This window comes from Notolepis coatsorum (assembly GCF_963971535.1).
Source record: "Notolepis coatsorum genome assembly, chromosome: 4".
Lineage (NCBI taxonomy): Eukaryota > Metazoa > Chordata > Actinopteri > Aulopiformes > Paralepididae > Notolepis > Notolepis coatsorum.
The window spans coordinates 143,109,520-143,129,065 of NC_140168.1; the positions used below are offsets into that span (position 1 = coordinate 143,109,520).

General features: G+C 42.3%; 1 protein-coding gene across 1 annotated transcript in view; it reads left to right on the plus strand.

Moving 5' to 3' along the window:
* Positions 1–1,568: 1,568 nt before the first annotated feature.
* Positions 1,569–19,546, plus strand: part of capgb (capping protein (actin filament), gelsolin-like b) — a 98,675-nt gene continuing 80,697 nt past the window's right edge. Inside the window, exon 1 of the mRNA XM_084312997.1 lies at positions 1,569–1,712. Within this exon, the coding sequence (XP_084169123.1) occupies positions 1,690–1,712 (23 nt within the window). The 5' untranslated portion in view covers positions 1,569–1,689. The remainder of the gene's footprint in view (positions 1,713–19,546) is intronic.

Here is a 19,546-nt window from a genome sequence, read left to right on the forward strand (position 1 = left end):
TCATCTCTCTATATTAACGTGATTCCATCAACACAACATAAATGTTCAAAACACGACAAGACAGTTTGCATCACTTCCCACGGTTCTCTGCACTTATTCTACCGGTAGTGCGGTAGTTGTTGCCACGGCATTGGGTCTTTGGGTGAATACTTCATTGGCAGGGAAGAAGAACACTGATAGCGGTGTGTGGACCGTCCTGCGAGCCCCAGGCCACCGTCCCACGAGCCCCAGACCACCGCCCGCGAGCCCCAGACCACCGCCCCGCGAGCCCCAGACCACCGCCCCGCGAGCCCCAGGCCACCGTCCCGTGAGCCCCACGGGTCGAGACCAGGTAGAATTTTAGGCGCACAGGAAACAAGTCTCGCCTGGGGCTGCGGGACGGTGGCCTGGGGCTCGCGGGACGGTGGCCTGGGGCTCGCGGGACGGTGGCCTGGGGCTCGCGGGGCGGTGGTCTGGGGCTCGCGGGGCGGTGGTCTGGGGCTCGCGGGGGCGGTGGTCTGGGGCTCGCGGGACGGTGGCCTGGGGCTCGCGGGGCGGTGGTCTGGGGCTCGCGGGATGGTGGCCTGGGGCTCGTGGGACGGTGGCCTGGGGCTCGTGGGACGGTGGCCTGGGGCTCGCGGGACGGTGGCCTGGGGCTCGCGGGACGGTGGCCTGGGGCTCGCAGGGCGGTGGTCTGGGGCTCGTGGGACGGTGGCCTGGGGCTCGTGGGACGATGGCCTGGGGCTCGCAGGACGGTCCACACACCGCTATCAGTGTTCTTCTTCCCCGCAAGTTCTGCGCCTATTTCCGGGTCTAACAGCCTGCAAACTAATAAGCGCCTAGTTTATCACTGGTTAAGCTTAGGCGACTCTTTCGCAGTTGGTTAAGGTTAGAGTTTGGAATCAGGGCAGGCGTTCTATCGCCATGCTCTAAGACAAACTCTAACCTTAACCAACTTCGAAAGAGCGCCTAAGCTTAACCATCCAAAAACTTGCGGTCCCACGATTGGCGCACATGTCACATGACCAGAAACGTGCGTGGCCAATCAGAGACGAGAAAACACGAATTTGTTGTGGAAAGTATTCAGGCAGTCTGGTCGTTGTGAACAGCGACTCCTACAGGTCGGTTGGGGCGCCTGCACAGCAAAGTCAGGAAAATGGTGGGGGCAGTGTGAGCCTCCTACACATTACTCCTCGCCAAAATGAGAGTCCGCGCTGGCAGGTGAAAAGATGTGACAGGCTGCCTCCTCGTGTATCGGAGGGGACATGTGATGCAAGGCTTCTACCCTCCCTACAACCGGCCAGTGGGGGGCATATGCGAGCAACAATCAGGACAAGGGAGGGAGAATTGGCACGAGAGGTAAATTGGGATGGGGAGGAAAATCACAGAAAATAGGAGGAGAAAAAGTAGAAGAAAAAAAAGATAAAGCAAACAGTTTCACAAACCTTACTTACTAACAATCACAAAGCTTATCCTTCTGGTTTGACCTGTTTTCTGTCTATGCCTCCATTGTATTCAGTTTCCATACTTTTCATTTTGTTCTTCTTTTGTTCTTTTGTGGGTGAGCCAGGGGGCTGGGCTATGATGAGTGTGCAGGAAGCAGAGGCAGGAAATGTTCATGTGTGTGTGTGTGTGCGTGTGTGTTGTGTATATAGAGCGTGTCTCCCCCTGCATCACTGCGCTTCCATCTGAGTTCTGACGTGCTGTGATATGCCTCCACCTCACCTTGGACAGTAAGTCTCACCTCACTTACTTACTTCAAGAACTGTTCTATTTCTCTATAGCTTTTCACCATTTTATCCTCCTTTTTATGTTCCTTTTCTTTTCCCAGAACCTTTCCTTTAAAAAAAAGAGAGAAAATCGTTTCGGTTCCTCCCGGGCATTCCGTACCAAAATCTCCTCATCTGACATTCCTCCCTTGAAATATTGACAGAGGAATCTCAGTGCAGAACAATAAAACTTCAGTTACACTCCGTTGACCCCTCTCTTTCTTTCTTTTTCTCTCTCTCTCTCTCTCTCTCTCTCTCTCTCTCTCTCTCTCTCTCTCTCTCTCTCTCTCTCTCTCTCTCTCTCTCTCTCTCTCTCTCTCTCTTCCATACATCTTTATCAGACTGATAACTGGACTTTCTGCCTCCATTCCACTGTCTCTGTGATTTCACTATTTAATTAGCTGCTGTTTTGTAGTTTTGTTGAAGTTGCGGTTCTATAGAGTTGTGTGGAGAGACAGTATAAGAGGAAGCTGAGTCTCCAGCTGTTGCAGGCGTTATAACCCTTGTGTGGTGTTCGCGTTTTGGTTACTCACCAAATGTTCACGGGTCTGGTGGGCCCACAACGTTATTTATTGGGATTTTAAATATATATATATAAATATTTATGTGAAAAATACTTAACAGATGTTAAAGGAACACGCCAACATTTTGGGAAATTAGCTTACTGTCTTCTCCAGAGAGAGACAAGAAGATAGATACCAGTTTCCTCTCTGTGTACGTTCAGTAGAAAGCTATCTGGCTGCATGTTAGCCTAGCTTAGCACAATGAATGTAAGCGGACAGTGCCGGTTAGCTTTCGGGAGAGGTAGTTTAACTTTATTTCAATTACAAGCAATCTAGACATTTCTCAATACATTTTTTTTAATCCATTATAATCAAGACATGTTTATCTTGAAAAATATAAATGGACTGAACAAGGTGGAGGCAGACAGTGAAGCTACACAGTGAACGTTTTTGTTTCATATTTACTCGCTTTCGCCTACAATTTCCACACTTTCACGTCCAGTGGACCTGAGCACCTTGTATTTAATATAAATGTCTACATGAGCACTCAATGAAAATGTGTTCTTCTACATGTTCTTGTAAAATGAGCCACGGCCATTGTATCATCTTTTAGTAAACGTTGAAAATGGGTCCCACTCACCAGAACACCACACAAGGGTTAAAATCACAAGTTTTTAAGCACAAGGAAACAAGGCCAGTCTGATAGCTGTATACTGCATTTACTCATCAGATAGTTACTCTCTACTCTTTTAAGCTGCGACAAGCAGCTCTAGAGCTACTCTGTTGGTGGGTTGTTTGAGTGGTCCACTAAAGTGTCCCCACCCCGTAGCAGCAGCCAGATCGAGTGTTTGTGTGAGGGTGTGTGGATTAGGGCTGGGCGATAAAACGATAACGATAATTATCGCGATATATATATAATCTTTTTTTTTGTGTGACCTGCAACAGGGCAGTTTTAAACCCAGAGACAGTGGACAGACTTGCCTTTATTGCCTGCAACTTAAAGTAATGGCTTTGCTTGTCCAAATGACAATTGACCAAATTGAGATTTCTTTTTCTCTTGTCCATTTATTTTGTTTGCTTTCTAATGTAAAATACAGTTTGAAACCGTCTGTACACAGTAGGCTATGTGTGCTAGCAGAGCTAGTCTCCAGTTGCGAGTCTCGGTGCACATGTGCGGTGGTTTGTCCACTAACAAAGCGCCAAAAGATAGAAAAGAAACTAGCAGAGCCAGAACTGTTCAACTCCCCTGGAGCCACAGCCAGCAGAGAAGCCGGTTTACTTTAGCTTTTAAACCAGCTGCAGCCTGAGAACTGGAGTGTGAGGGGATGTAACACTAAAGATGGCGGCAACGACAAAGAATTGCTGCAAAATAAACATACATCTGTTGTTTAAAAAAAATTAAGAATATATATATATATATATATATATATATATATATATATATATATATATATATATTTTTTTTTTTAATACTTAACAATATCGATAATTATAGATATCGAGTGATATGATATTGTTATTGATATCGATCTCGTGATATCATTTTTGGCCATATCGCCCAGGCCTAGTGTGTATATGTGTTTGTGTGAGGGTGTGTATGTGTGAGAGTGTGTATATGTGTGAATGCGTGGATGCATGGACTGTTTGTGTGAGGGTGTGTGTATGTGTTAGAGTGAGGGTGTGTGTATAAGTGTTTGTGTGAGGGTGTGTGTATATGTGTTTGTGTGAGAGTGTGTATATGTGTGAATGCGTGGATGCATGGCATGCACGGACGTGCCGGAACTGTTGTGGATTCGCGCTCGTTTGTACCTTTCCTTGTCGTCGTGCTGTTTTGTATTGTACTATATTCCTATAGAGAACACATGCATGTATGCACACATACATAAATAAACATATGTGCATGCCGACAAACAGCAATATACACACACACACACACACACATCTGATTGGCTGTTGAGATTCAGACGGATTTGAACAACCAATCAGATTTCGTTGGCCTGAAAACTGGTGACCCCGGGGTCGCATCGGACAACTAGTGATACAATGTCACCTGACAAACCACCAGCCAATCAAAAGGCTGGGGACCTTTATGTATTTATTTATTTTCTTAATCTATCTTTTTCTTAATCCATCCCAATTTAGCTGTGCCAATTCTCCCCTCCCCTGTCTTGAACGTTGCTCGACTATGCCCCCCACTGGCCTGTTGTAGGGAGGATAGAAGCCTTGCATCACGTGTCCCCTCCGATAGACGAGGAGGCAGCCTGTCACATCTTTTCACCTGCCAGCGTGGACTCTCAGTGGCGAGGTGTAACGCGTGGGAGGCTCACGCTGCCCCCGATACTTCCTGTCTCTGCTTTGCAGGCGTCCCCAACCGACCTGTAGGAGTGAAAGGAGTCGCTGTTCACAACGACTAGACTACCACCCTTCGACTTCCCACCCGCTAACTCTGCCAATTGAGTTAGTATGACGGCCGGCCCAAGCCAGAGGCAACGCCGACAGCCGGATTCGAACCCGGTGTCTCTTGCGTTGGTGACGAGCGCAATGTCCGCTGCGCCACCCAGCCGCGCCTTTCTTAATCCATCTTAAAGCTGCTGGTGCCTCCTGGGAGTCTGTGGAAAACCTTTGTTGCGCGTTGCGCGTTGCATGATGCTATTTCTGCTGGGCAGGTGAACGCTTTGCTAATTTCTCCAAAGTTGCCTACTGCAGCTTTAATGTATTTACCTCCTCTTTCCATCCTTGTGGGGGACATTTGGTCCTCACAAGGATAGAAGTTAGAGGATGTACACACACCCACACACACACATACACACACTTGTCAATCAACAGATTGCTCTCATATCTGTCCCCGCCTCCTGCTCTTGTCTGCCTGGCATATTGTAAGCTCTCATATTTCTGTCCGGATAACAATGCCTGAATGACCGACGAGATCAGTGACCCCTGTACACTATCTCTGACCTAGTGTCTCCACCTCTCACCTTCCCTCAACCCCTCCCCCCTCCCCCTCCTCTGTCTCAAGCCAGACGTCACTCGTTCCTGTGCCTTGGGGCCAGAGGGACCTGTCTCTAATGACTCACACCTCTCTGTCTCCGTCCGTCTCTTTCGCCAGACCTCAATACAAGAAATAAGATAAGATATTCCGTTATTGATTCCCAATCGGAAATTCGGGCGTCAGGGTATAGTAGAAAGACATAAATATAGGCAATAAAATGATATCTGAATATAAAAAATAGGAAGAAATAAACAGTATAAGTATAATTGACTCTATTATATTATATGTTACTTACAATACATGTAGGCAATAACGAATTAGAATCTGAATATATATACTATGAGTAAAAGTCGAGGGAAACAGTATAAGGTAGCCTAACTGGCATGATATGTCATACGTTTTTGGTTTTGGTGGTTAAGACTAGGGATGGGTACCGTTCACATTTGAACCGATACGGTACCGGTACCGGTACCTGTGATTCGATACCGGTACCCAACGGTACCTTTTTTCGGTACTTTAGTCTCTAAAAATGTAATCTACCTACCTCAGTGTAAAAAAAATAACACACTTTTGACCGTTTTCGGCTTGCCATTGCCCCGACTGCTTTGTTGTTGAATCAAGTCAAATCCTAGGTAAGCGTATATTGTGCGTGTGAACGTTGACGTGAAAAAAAAAGTTAAAAAAAAGAAAAAATACAAATACAAAAATAAATAATATATATATTAGGGCTGACCCCTATTAGTCGATTAGTCTACTAATCGGTCGAAAGGAGCCGTAGTCGACTGCCAACCTCTTAGTCGAATACAAAAAAAAAAAATTAAAAATGTATAAAAAAAAAAAAAAATTATCATTCTTTCCAAAAGAAAAGAGGCCTAGAAGCGTGGCTAACGCTAATGGCACGCATACCAGAGGCTAACTGCCTACGAAAACAGGCACAGAGGCACTGAAAGAGGATTTCACCCGTCTAATGAACACACTAGACTAGACAAATATCAAGATGTATCCATCAGTGGACCAATTGCAAGAAGCCTTCAGTCGACTCCTTCAGACATTAAGCACCCCCCAAATGGAATGATAAAAAAAATATATATATAACGTGAATCGGTGAATCGGTACTCGGTAGTACCGACGTGATTCGGTAGGTACCTTTAAAAGTACCTAATTCGGTACCCATCAGAGTCGAACACACTTAGTGGTGACATTCCCAATAGTCCCAATTCCTAAATGACTCACTATAGTCGTTCTTCACGCCTTTCTTTTATCTCTTCGTTCCTCATCCAGTGGGATTGGGATTATAGAGATTACGACCTCTAAACGGGCTACTCTTTGCTTCCTAATCCCTAACGATTAGGCTCCTTAAAAGAGATATCGAAGACAGGAAAGCGGAGGGCCGCTTAGGCCTATTCGCCGCGCTGGTGACCCGGGGCCACGTACTACCAAGTCACACCGACGACACCATTCATTTGATCGCATGGGATTTGGTTTAACTGCGGCGCGGTACAGGACAGTCTGGCCCACTCTTATCATGTCCTCCATCTCCCCGTTTGTGAATGCACGGGAGCGGCGGGCCGGGGCCGGGGCCTATGGGCTCTAGAGTGCCAAAAAGAAGGAGGGAGGCGGGATGAAAATGGATGAAGATGTGAGATGGAAGAACTAATGGTGGCAATATTCGTCCTGGTATTATCAGGCTGGTGTTTTAAGCATCAGGCTGGAAGCGGGGACCCGACTTCCCCTCCCCCCCTCCAACCCCACAGGGCGCCCTATCCATGCGCTGCGTATCATCACCTCGGCTCCAGTTACCGGCCGCATATAAGCTAACCGGGACAGGTGAGCGCAAGCACTCCACCTCGCTGCCGGGTCCCTCGATCCCTTAAGACACACAGACCATTCACACGTACATTCATTCATACATACATACATACATACATACATACATACATACATACATACATACATACATACATACATACATACATACATACATACATACACACACACACACACACACACGCACACACACACACACGCACACACACACACACACACACACACACACACACACACACACACACACACACACACACACACACACACACACACCACACACACACACACACACCACACACAAAAACAAAAACACACAGTCACACGCTCTCCAGCAGCCATAGGGAGAATGGAGCCGGCGTCAGGCAGGATGCCGGAGGCACTGGAGGGGATCATACAGTTAAGTGATGTGGGGCTTCTTCTCTCTCTCTCTGTCTCTCTCTGTCTCTCTCTCTCTCTCTCTCTCTCTCTCTCTCTCTCTCTCTCTCTCCTCTCTCTCTCTCTCTCTCTCTCTCTCTCTCTCTCTCTCTCTCTCTCTCTCTCTCTGTCTCTGTCTCTGCTCTCTCGGTTTCTCTCTCGGTTTCTCTCTCTCTCTCTCTCTCTCTCTCTCTCTCTCTCTCTCTCTCTCTCTCTCTCTCTCTCTCTGTCTCTCTCTCTGTCTCTGTCTCTGTCTCGCTCTCTCGGTTTCTCTCTCTGTTTCTCTCTCTCTCTCTCTCTCTCTCTCTCTCTCTCTCTCTCTCTCTCTCTCTCTCTCTCTCTCTCTCTCTCTCTCTCTCTCTGTCTCTGTCTCTGTCTCGCTCTCTCTGTTTCTCTCTCTGTTTCTCTCTCTCTCTCTCTCTCTCTCTCTCTCTCTCTCTCTCTCTCTCTCTCTCTCTCTCTCTCTCTCTCTCTCTCTCTCTCTCTCTCTCTGTCTCTGTCTCTGTCTCTCTGTCTCTCTCTCTCTCTGTCTCTGTCTCTCTGTCTCTCTGTCTCTCTGTCTCTCTGTCTCTGCTCTCTCTCTCTCTCTCTCTCTCTCTCTCTCTCTCTCTCTCTCTCTCTCTCTCTCTCCTCTCTCTCTCTCTCTATCTCTATCTCTATCTCTCTGTCTCTGTCTCTGTCTCTCTCCCTCTCTCTCTCCTTATTTACTCTTCAAGCGGCTGTCCAAGCATGGTTGGTAACCCTAACCCACTCAGGCTGTCCAGTGTGCTGCCCTATAGGCCGTTTCTCTCTCTCTCTCTCTTTCACTCTCTCTCTTATCCTCTCACACTTGTGTCCTATGTAGCATTTCCACAATACCCCTCCCTCTCTGTAATTCTCTCTCTCTCACTCACTTGTGTCCTACGTTCTGTAGCATGCTACTCCCTCTCTGTAGTTCTCTGTCTTTATCTCTTGTCTCTCGTTCTCTCTCTCTTGTTCTCTCTCTCTCGTTCTTTGTCTCTCTATTTTTCTCTCACTCTCTCTGTCTCTTTCTGTGTCTCTCTCTGTCTCTCTTGTTCTCTCTCTCGTTCTCTTGTTCTTTGTCTCTATTCCTCTCTCACTCTTTCTTTCTCTCTCTGTCTCATTCTCTCTCTATCTCTGTCTGTCTCTCTGTGTGTGTGTCTCTCATTCTCTCTCTCTCTCTCTCTCTCTCTCTCTCTCTCTCTCTCTCTCTCTCTCTCTCTCTCTCTCTCTCTCTCTCTCTCTCTCTCTCTCCCTCTCGACACTCAGACACTTTATTGGCTTGCTTTGGTTTGTGTTCTCTAGGTGGGTAATTGGCTAATGTCCGTATTGATGTGAGAACTGTAGTGTGAGCCAGGGACCCTACAGCAACCTGTAAACACAAAATGACTGAGTAGGCTGTTACTAGTAAACTTAGTGGGCTCATAGATTTTTTGTTTGAGCTGTTACATCCAAATGAGATTTAAATGTAGGGCTCACTGCTCTGAATCAGAAAATGTACCCACGTCCCATAAATCCCCATAGGTTACGGTCATAGTTGTAGTGGAGGGGGTGGCCGGGTAGCGCAGCGGACCAAGCGTCTGTCTACCACCACAGAGCCAGTGGGATCGAATCCGGCTGTGGTGCCTCCGGCTTGGCCGACCGTCCATACTAACGTAAACAGCGACTCCTACAGTTCGGTCGGGGCGCCTGCACAGCAAGGGAAGGATCTGGGAGAGGTACTGTGACCTTCCACACATTACACTCTCCCAGTGAGAGTCCGCGCTGCCAGGTGAAAAGAAGCGGTGGGCTGGGTACACATGTGTCGGAGGAAGCATGTGATAGTCTCCACCCTCCCAGACCGACGTAGGGGGTAGAGTGCGCAACGACCAGGAAGGGGGATTGGGAATTGGCATAACGACTAACATTGGGATGGGAGAAAAATCGGAAAAAGAAGGAGGAAAAAGATAATAAAAAAAATATATTGTTGTAGTGGAGGAGTTGGACTCGCCCTCCCAGAAAGAAACTCTCACTGTGGTGCTAAACCAAAAACATACACTTCAAAAAACAACATCCAAGGATGAGTTTCACCAATCAGAACAAAATATGTTAACGTTTGGACCTAGTCAGCCTTCATCAGAGCATGAATGTAGTAGTAATGTCATGTGATCTATATATAGTAGTACATTTGCATTAACATCTTGTCATTTAGCTGATGCTTTTATCCAAAGCAACTTACAAGTTCTGTACGACAAGTCAGCAGGAAGTGTACAACTCCTTCAATGTTCATCAACAATGTTCATCAAAGTGTAGTAGTAATGTCATGTGATCTATATGTAGTAGTAATGTCATGTGATCTATATGTAGTGATGTCATGTGATCTATATGTAGTAGTAATGTCATGTGATCTATATGTAGTGATGTCATGTGATCTATATGTAGTGATGTCATGTGATCTATATGTAGTAGTGATGTCATGTGATCTATATGTAGTGATGTCATGTGATCTATATGTAGTAGTAATGTCATGTGATCTATATGTAGTGATGTCATGTGATCTATATGTAGTAGTAATGTCATGTGATCTATATGTAGTAGTGATGTCATGTGATCTATATGTAGTAGTAATGTCATGTGATCTATATGTAGTAGTAATGGCATGTGATCTATATGTAGTAGTGTGTGATCTATATGTAGTAGTAATGTCATGTGATCTATATGTAGTAGTAATGGCATGTGATCTATATGTAGTAGTGTGTGATCTATATGTAGTAGTAATGTCATGTGATCTATATGTAGTAGTAATGGCATGTGATCTATATGTAGTAGTGTGTGATCTATATGTAGTAGTAATGTCATGTGATCTATATGTAGTAGTAATGGCATGTGATCTATATGTAGTAGTGTGTGATCTATATGTAGTAGTAATGTCATGTGATCTATATGTAGTAGTAATGGCATGTGATCTATATGTAGTAGTGTGTGATCTATATGTAGTAGTAATGTCATGTGATCTATATGTAGTAGTAATGTCATGTGATCTATATGTAGTAGTGTGTGATCTATATGTAGTAGTAATGTCATGTGATCTATATGTAGTAGTGATGTAATGTGATCTATATGTAGTAGTGTGTGATCTATATGTAGTAGTAATGTCATGTGATCTATATGTAGTAGTGTGTGATCTATATGTAGTAGTAATGTCATGTGATCTATATTTAGTAGTGATGTCATGTGATCTATATGTATAGTGATGTCATGTGTTATATATGTAGTAGTAGGGCTTAACGTGAGGGGTGTCTAAATGATGTGTTTCTTAATGGGGAATTTAAATATGAGTACATAGGGATAGGAAAACTCTAACCTACATCATTTTGGATATCAAAGTGGCAGATTTTACCATTTTGAACCGCTTGGTGCCAGAATGAATCTGAAATAAATCCTAACATGCAAGGTGTCTAAATGATGTGTTTTCTAATGGGGAATAGAAATATGAGTTAATTTTTAGGATAAGATAAATCTAACCTACATCATTTTGTATTACAAAATTGCCAAATTTACCCATCCCCCTTTGAAGATTTTAAAAGATATGGAAAATCATTTATAATGACAAAGCCATCAAATGTATTAACAAGTGAACTGTATATAACTGGATATAACTCCAAAGATCAATAATAATAATACTAACAATAATCAATTGTATTGGTAATGCACACAAAAATCTAAGTGCTAAATCTCGATCTCTTGACTTCTTGAACTTTGCCAGGTTCCAATGTCTTGCTTGGACTCATTCTTGGACAGCAAGGTCTCCTACTGTACTGCTTTAGCCACCAACCTACAAACAAACACTTAAAGTCAATGTCAGCCATAAATAAGTGAGCTCTCCAAATACTTTCCAGAACTACTCAGCAGAAACCTCAGTAACCATTTTAACAAAAGTCTCAATGTATTGAGAAAATCCATGGGGCTCCATCAATCCTATATCTTCTTGAACTTTATCAGGTTGCACAAGTCCAGCTTGGATTCATTCTTGGACATCAGCCTCCTGCTGGTCTCCTGAGCCTTGATCCCTCCATCCCTGTTGTCTTGTGAAAAGTACTTAGAAGAGACCTCAGTCACCCTTTTAACAACCCTCTCGATGCTTTGTGTGTGGCAAGGCCAGTCGAGAACCTCCACAGGGGTGTTGATGAAGTTCTTCACCTCGGAGGTGCTTAGAGACAGGTGAGAGGTGGCTCTGACACATCTTCTGACCAGCTGATTAAGCCACCAATGCTGGAAGCGTCACTTTTGATGTGAGGTGTTCTTCTGATCCTGACAGAGGAGTCTCCCAGCTGAGTGTCTGGATCCCCCTCTCCCCTGATGGCCAGGATTCTCTCCACCCCCTCAATTCTCTCTTTCTGATCCTCAGAGCACAGCAGTGTTTGGAGGATGGCTTCACTGTGGGCATACCAAGCAGATCTTCTCACAGTTGGCATCACAACATCCAGCACCTCCTTCCTCTGAGACTTGAGGCAGTCCAGCTGAAACAGGATGTGCCTGCCTAGGCCCAAGGATCAAATGTCATGCGATCTGTATGATCTATTTGATAATTCTGTCTCAAGGACCCCTGGTTTAGAGGACTTTAATTGTGGATCCAGAATTGACCTATCTCAAGCTCCGCCCTCTTTTCTTGGTCCTCCAATCACAACCGTTGCTTCCCTCAGACTAACTTTAAGTCAATGAACTAATAGCAACATGAAACTAGTCCCATCTCTCTGGGGACCCCCTGGATCTTCCTCCAGGACCTGTGACCTCACGCTGACAACCAATCCCTCCAGGACCTGTGACCTCACGCTAACAACCAGTCCCTCCAGGACCTGTGACCTCACGCTGACAACCAGTCCCTCCAGGACCTGTGACCTCACGCTGACAACCAGTCCCTCCAGGACCTGTGACCTCACGCGGACAACCAGTCCCTCCAGGACCTGTGACCTAGGCTCACGCTGACAACCAGTCCCTCCAGGACCTGTGACCTCGCGCCTCCAGGACTTGTGACCTCACGCTTCCAGGACCTGTGACCTCATGCTGACAACCAGTCACTGGTCACTGGAGCAGCTCCAGGATTTAGCTCTTGATGACATCATCACTAGAGTCGTATCTATCTGCTATTCAGCTTAATAATAACAATAATAATAATAATAATAATAATAATAATAATAATAATAATAATAATAATAATAATAATAATAATAATAATAATCTTTATTTGTATAGCACCTTTCATACAAGAATTGCAGCCTAAAGTGCTTCACAGCAGTAATGTAGACATAAATGAACATAAAATAGACATAGGCATAAAATGAGCATAAAACTGGCATAAATATAGACAGGCATAAAATGAGCAGATAATTGACTAAATCAAAGCAATGCATAAAGTGCAGACTAGGGCTGACCCCTATTAATCGATTAGTTGACTAATCGGTCGAAAGGGGCCGTAGTCGACTGGCCAACCTCTTATATAAGAAAGGTTGAGATCCAAGGCAGCTCTACAGTTTTTAAAAAGCCTTTAATAAGTGGCTTACATTATTTAGAAAAATCTTTTAAAAGTCCAACATGTTTCGGCCTACATGGCCTTCTTCAGGGTGTTGCTGTGACAAAAACAATACTGTGACTAAATAGAGGAAAAAAGGAAAAAACACACAACTCAGGGAGACACTAATTACAATGGGGGACAGCTGGTCCCAATTAAATGAAGGCAAAGCAACATTCTCAACTTGAGTTGAAGTAAATATACAATAATACTAAATAGAAAAACAAATTTGTATATTATATAAGTATATATACACACAAGCTCAAAATATTATAACAACATAAAGAAATGAGTCAAAAATAGAATAGATCAATAATAATATAAACAATTACCAACAATTATCAAAAAACAATTATCAAAAAACAATTATCAAAACAACAACAATGTAAGAGCATTGAGTAATGCATGACAAAGAATAATAATACTATAATGTAATCTACTTAGCCTATAAAAGTGACAGTATGTCCGTAGAGTCATTTAAACCTGTAAAGAGGTGGCCTGTAGTCTATCAAAATACAATAAATAACAATGTATAAATACAATAAATAAATAAAGTGATCTACTGGCCTATAAAAATGATACCATGTCTATGGAATCATTTAAACCTGGGAGTGAGGTGGCCTGTAGTCTATCGATCCAGCGACTTTCTTTCTGGTTTAGAATTCTTTGTCTATTACCTCCTCTAGACGTGAGTGGAACACTGTCAATTCCGATAGCTGTAAATAAAGCAGAGGTACTATGGTGAACTTCATGAATATGTTTAGCCATTGCATAATCCATGTTGTTAGTTTTAATAGCATATTTATGATCTGCCAGTCGATCAAGTAGACGGCGTTTCGTACGACCAACATAAAAAGAGTCACATTTGGAACAAGACAGTATATAAATAACATGTGTCGTTTGACAATTAATAAAGCTGTTAGAAGTATATGTCTGTTTTGTAACTGGGTGGGTAAAAGCTTTTGATCTTATCACCACATCACATTGTTTGCAGTGACCACATCTATACGTTCCTATAGGAGGCTTAGGTAGCCATGTAGATTTGACATCTGCCGGTAGATGGCTTCGTACCAATTTATCTCCGAGATTGGGAGCTCTCCTAAATGTACAGAGGGGCGGGTCAGGGAAAATGTTAGACAGGGACTCATCACATTGGATCAAGCTCCAATTATTTTTAATTATATTGCGAACAGCAAGGGCTTTAGTACTATAAGTGGTAGAGAAAAACACCCTATCGGTTTTCTCTTTCAGTGTCTTTCTTTTTAAGAGGCAGTCGCGTTCTACAGTAGCGGCTTCAGATATAGCTATTTTAAGAGTATTATGTGTATAGCCACGTTCTCTAAAGCAATCATACATCTCTCCGCTCTTTTCTCTAAAATCAGCCTCACTGTCACAAATTCTACGTACTCTTTTAAATTGGCCGTACGGAACATTGTTGATCAAAGTAGAGGGGTGGAAGCTCTCTGCATGTAAAATAGTATTTTTATGCGTTAACTTCCTGTACAATGACGTATGTAAGTCACCATTCAAGTCTTTAGTGATTTCTAAGTCCAGAAAATGGATCTTATCAGGACTAAAATCTAGAGACAGTTTTATATTTGGGTTAGTGTTGTTCAAATAACTATGAAAAGCTTTCAATTCATCAATAGTGCCTTTCCACCACATAATGATGTCATCTATATATCTGGCCCACCAGATGATCTTATCTTTAAATACGTTTTGAGTGTTGAACACATAGTCCTCCTCCCATTTTCCCATAAACAAGCCTGCATATGAAGGGCTAAAACATGCACCCATAGCACAGCCTTTTACCTGTCGATACATTTTGTCCTGAAATAAAAACACATTATTAAGTAAAGTAAATTTGGTTAGTTCGACTAAAAAATCTGTAGGGGGGTCCTGTGAGTCAGTGCGAGTATCTAAAAAATGTCTCATGGCTGTCATGCCTTGGTCATGGGCAATACTGGTGTAAAGGGCTTCTACATCCATTGTCGCCAAGTAAGTGCCTGGTCCGATATTCCCTTGCTCTTTGATTTTATTGAGAACATCTGTAGTGTCCTGTAAATAAGCTGGAAGCGTTGGAAGTAGTGGTTTAATAAAAAAATCTACGTATTTAGATATAGGCTCAGTTAGGCTATCGTTCCCTGAAATCACTGGTCTCCCCGGTGGTTCAGCAAGGTTTTTATGTATCTTAGGCAATAAATAGAAGGAGGCCATACGAGGGTTATCATTGTATAAGAACTTAAATTCTTGGTCAGAGATAAGGTTATCTTCTTTCGACCGAACTAGCAAGTCTTTAAGTTCTTCTGCTAATATAGTTGACGGGTTAGAAGTAAGAGGGAGATAAAAAGTAGTGTCCTGAAGTTGTCGGGACGCCTCTTTAACGTATTGTTCTACACCCCAAATTACTATGGCTCCTCCCTTGCCCTTGCTGTTCGCAATATAATTAAAAAGAATTGGAGCTTGATCCAATGTGATGAGTCCCTGTCTAACATTTTCCCTGACCCGCCCCTCTGTACATTTAGGAGAGCTCCCAATCTCGGAGATAAATTAGTACGAAGCCATCTACCGGCAGATGTCAAATCTACATGGCTACCTAAGCCTCCTATAGGAACGTATAGATGTGGTCACTGCAAACAATGTGATGTGGTGATAAGATCAAAAGCTTTTACCCACCCAGTTACAAAACAGACATATACTTCTAACAGCTTTATTAATTGTCAAACGACACATGTTATTCAAACGACACATGTTATTTATATACTGTCTTGTTCCAAATGTGACTCTTTTTATGTTGGTCGTACGAAACGCCGTCTACTTGATCGACTGGCAGATCATAAATATGCTATTAAAACTAACAACATGGATTATGCAATGGCTAAACATATTCATGAAGTTCACCATAGTACCTCTGCTTTATTTACAGCTATCGGAATTGACAGTGTTCCACTCACGTCTAGAGGAGGTAATAGACAAAGAATTCTAAACCAGAAAGAAAGTCGCTGGATCGATAGACTACAGGCCACCTCACTCCCAGGTTTAAATGATTCCATATAGACATGGTATCATTTTTATAGGCCAGTAGATCACTTTATTTATTTATTGTATTTATACATTGTTATTTATTGTATTTTGATAGACTACAGGCCACCTCTTTACAGGTTTAAATGACTCTACGGACATACTGTCACTTTTATAGGCTAAGTAGATTACATTATAGTATTATTATTCTTTGTCATGCATTACTCAATGCTCTTACATTGTTGTTGTTTTGATAATTGTTTTTTGATAATTGTTTTTTGATAATTGTTGGTAATTGTTTATATTATTATTGATCTATTCTATTTTTGACTCATTTCTTTATGTTGTTATAATATTTTGAGCTTGTGTGTATATATACTTATATAATATACAAATTTGTTTTTCTATTTAGTATTATTGTATATTTACTTCAACTCAAGTTGAGAATGTTGCTTTGCCTTCATTTAATTGGGACCAGCTGTCCCCCATTGTAATTAGTGTCTCCCTGAGTTGTGTGTTTTTTCCTTTTTTCCTCTATTTAGTCACAGTATTGTTTTTGTCACAGCAACACCCTGAAGAAGGCCATGTAGGCCGAAACATGTTGGACTTTTAAAAGATTTTTCTAAATAATGTAAGCCACTTATTAAAGGCTTTTTAAAAACTGTAGAGCTGCCTTGGATCTCAACCTTTCTTATATAAGCGAATCCTACCCCGGATTTAATCCAAAGAGCACCTACCTGAAACAAAATAAGAACGCTGAAGCCCTCTCCATATCCTTTGTTCTGGCCAACCTCTTAGTCGAATATAATAATTTTTTTATTTCTTTTTAGTCATTTTTTTCAAAAGAAAAGAGGCATACAGTAGAAGCGTGGCTAACGCTAATGGCACGCATACCAGAGGCTAACTGCCTACGAAAACAGGCACAGAGGCACTGAAAGAGGATTTCACCCATCTAATGAACACACTATACTATACAAATATCAAGATGTATCCATCAGTGGACCAATTGCATGCTTTTGCAGAGGACAAGAAGCCTTCAGTCGACTCCTTCAGACATCAAGCACCCCCCACAGCCCAAATGGAATGATAATAAAAAAAAAAAAATTATATATATTTAAAAAAAAAAAATGTAGTCGACCAATTGTCGACTAACGGCAAATTTTGGCCAATCCTAGTCGACCATCCAAATCCTTAGTCGGGGACAGCCCTAGTGCAGACATAATTTTTTTATAAAATAGACAATAATTATTAAATAGACAACATGCATTAATAATAATAATAATAATTTTCCCTTTCAACTACTAACCCTAATATGGGCACAGTGTTCAAAACCGGGCTTGTACCGCATGGAAAATGCTACTCTTTCAGAACCACAGAGAGAACACATGTTGTTACCTGGGCAACATTACACTGCAATGCAGATTCTGAGGCTAAAACACAGGGCTAAATCCACAAAGAATGGATTGCACAGAGCAAGGTGCACCCTTACTTACAATTCATTATGAAATGAAAATGGGGGACCCTGATGTAAACAAGAGGAAAGTCTTTCTCTGGTCTGCATCCCCTTAACAATTGTGTGTATTGAGCTGTACTCTATTGTACCCATTCTGCAATCTGCTAATAAAATGTTCATTCAATCAATCAATCTGCACAGTGATTGATTGAATGAAAATTGTATTAACAGATTGCAGAATGGGTACAATACAGTATGGCTCAATACACACAATTGTTAAGCGGATGCATACCAGAGAAAGACTTTTGTCTTGTTTACATCAGGGTCCCCCATTTTTATTTCATAATGAATTGTAAGTAAGGGTGCAACTTGCTCTGTGCAATCCATTCTTTGTGGATTTAGCCCCTTGGTGTTTTTCATTTCCTCATATTAAAGGAACACGCCAACATTGGGGAAGATATATACTATCTGTGTGTTCAGTAGAAAGCTATCCAGCTAGCAAGCTAGCCTAGCTTAGCTTAGCACAAATGAATGGAAGCGGAATAGGGATGGGCGTGAGTAATCGATTACTCGTAGCTATGAGAAAAATCTTAAATCTTTATTTATTAAATTATTAATAATTGTTGTGAATTTTTTTTTTTAAATATATATATATATATTTTTACATATTTGTTTCACATGTATGTGTAAGATTATAACTGTTTGTTGGTTTCCTTAAACATATACGTGAATGAACAAAATTAAGTAAAAAATTATAATAATTAAAAAAAAAATATATATATATATATTTTTCTTCTTTTTAGTTTTCTTTCCCTTTTTGAGTAATATACGATCACTCGAGTATAGCATGCGATCAATCGATCTGGATTCTTGTTAAAAATGCCCATCCCTTAAGCGGATACAGAGTGGCTAACCTAGGCGTTGGCGCAAAAACAGAGTTTTAAGCCAAGCTAGCTGATCCGTATCCGCTTCCATTCATTTGGGCTAAGCTAGGCTAGCTTGTTGTCAAGTTATAAAAGGTCTACACAGTGTGTGTGTGTGTGAGGGAGAGAGAGGGAGGTGGAGAGATCCGCAAACATGATGGTGTATAACTATCTCCTCTCTTAATCCCCCATAATCAACTCTAATCACTGTTATCATACCAGGAGAGTTTGTTTACATGGTGCCACGCTGGTGCCCGCTGGTGCCCACCGGTCCAATCATGCTTCCATCCGCCACAGCTCCTACAGTAGCCTATTTTTAGAGGCAGCCCTACGTGCCAAAGGGAAACATACACTTTTAGCCCAAGCTAATGATGAGGATGCGCTGCGATCCACCTTTTGTCTTTTGTTACCATTCCTGTAGATCTGTAATTCAATCAGGAGACTTTAGATGAGGAAACGTATACACTGGATTCAATGAATAAATTAGGTTTGGTGTGCGGACCCCTCGATGCCCTTGTGAGATCGCTGCTCCATCGCTGTCCCCCCCCCCCTCCCCCCTACCTGGAGCCACGGACACATCTTCCAGAACCCCCGTAGTCCAATGTAATAGTAGTAGTAATATGGTAGTAGTACTAGTAGTAGTAGTACTAGCAGTACTAGTAGTAGTGGTAGTGGTGGTAGTAGTAATAGTAGTAGTAGTAGTAGTAGTAGTAGTAGTAGTAGTAGTAGTAGTAGTAGTAGTAGTAGTAGTACTAGTAGTAGTAGTGTTAGTAGTAGTAGTAGTAGTAGTAGTAGTAGTAGTAGTAGTAGTAGTAGTAATAGTAGTAGTAGTAGTTTTATTCAGTCATCAGTCATCACACACAATACAATATGCACAATCATTCCAGACTGTCTGTCTTTGATTTAGGCAGTGACTGAAAAGGTACAGACTGAAGCATAATGCTTATATATTCCTGTCCTATATATATATATTTTTTTTTATCCACTTTTTCTCCCATTTTCTACATTTTCTCCCATCCCAATTTTGTATCATCCAATTCAACCCTCCCCTGTCACGAACGCTGTTTCTTGCCTCCCACAAGCCGGCTGCAATGTGGACTAAGTCATACATAGCACAAAT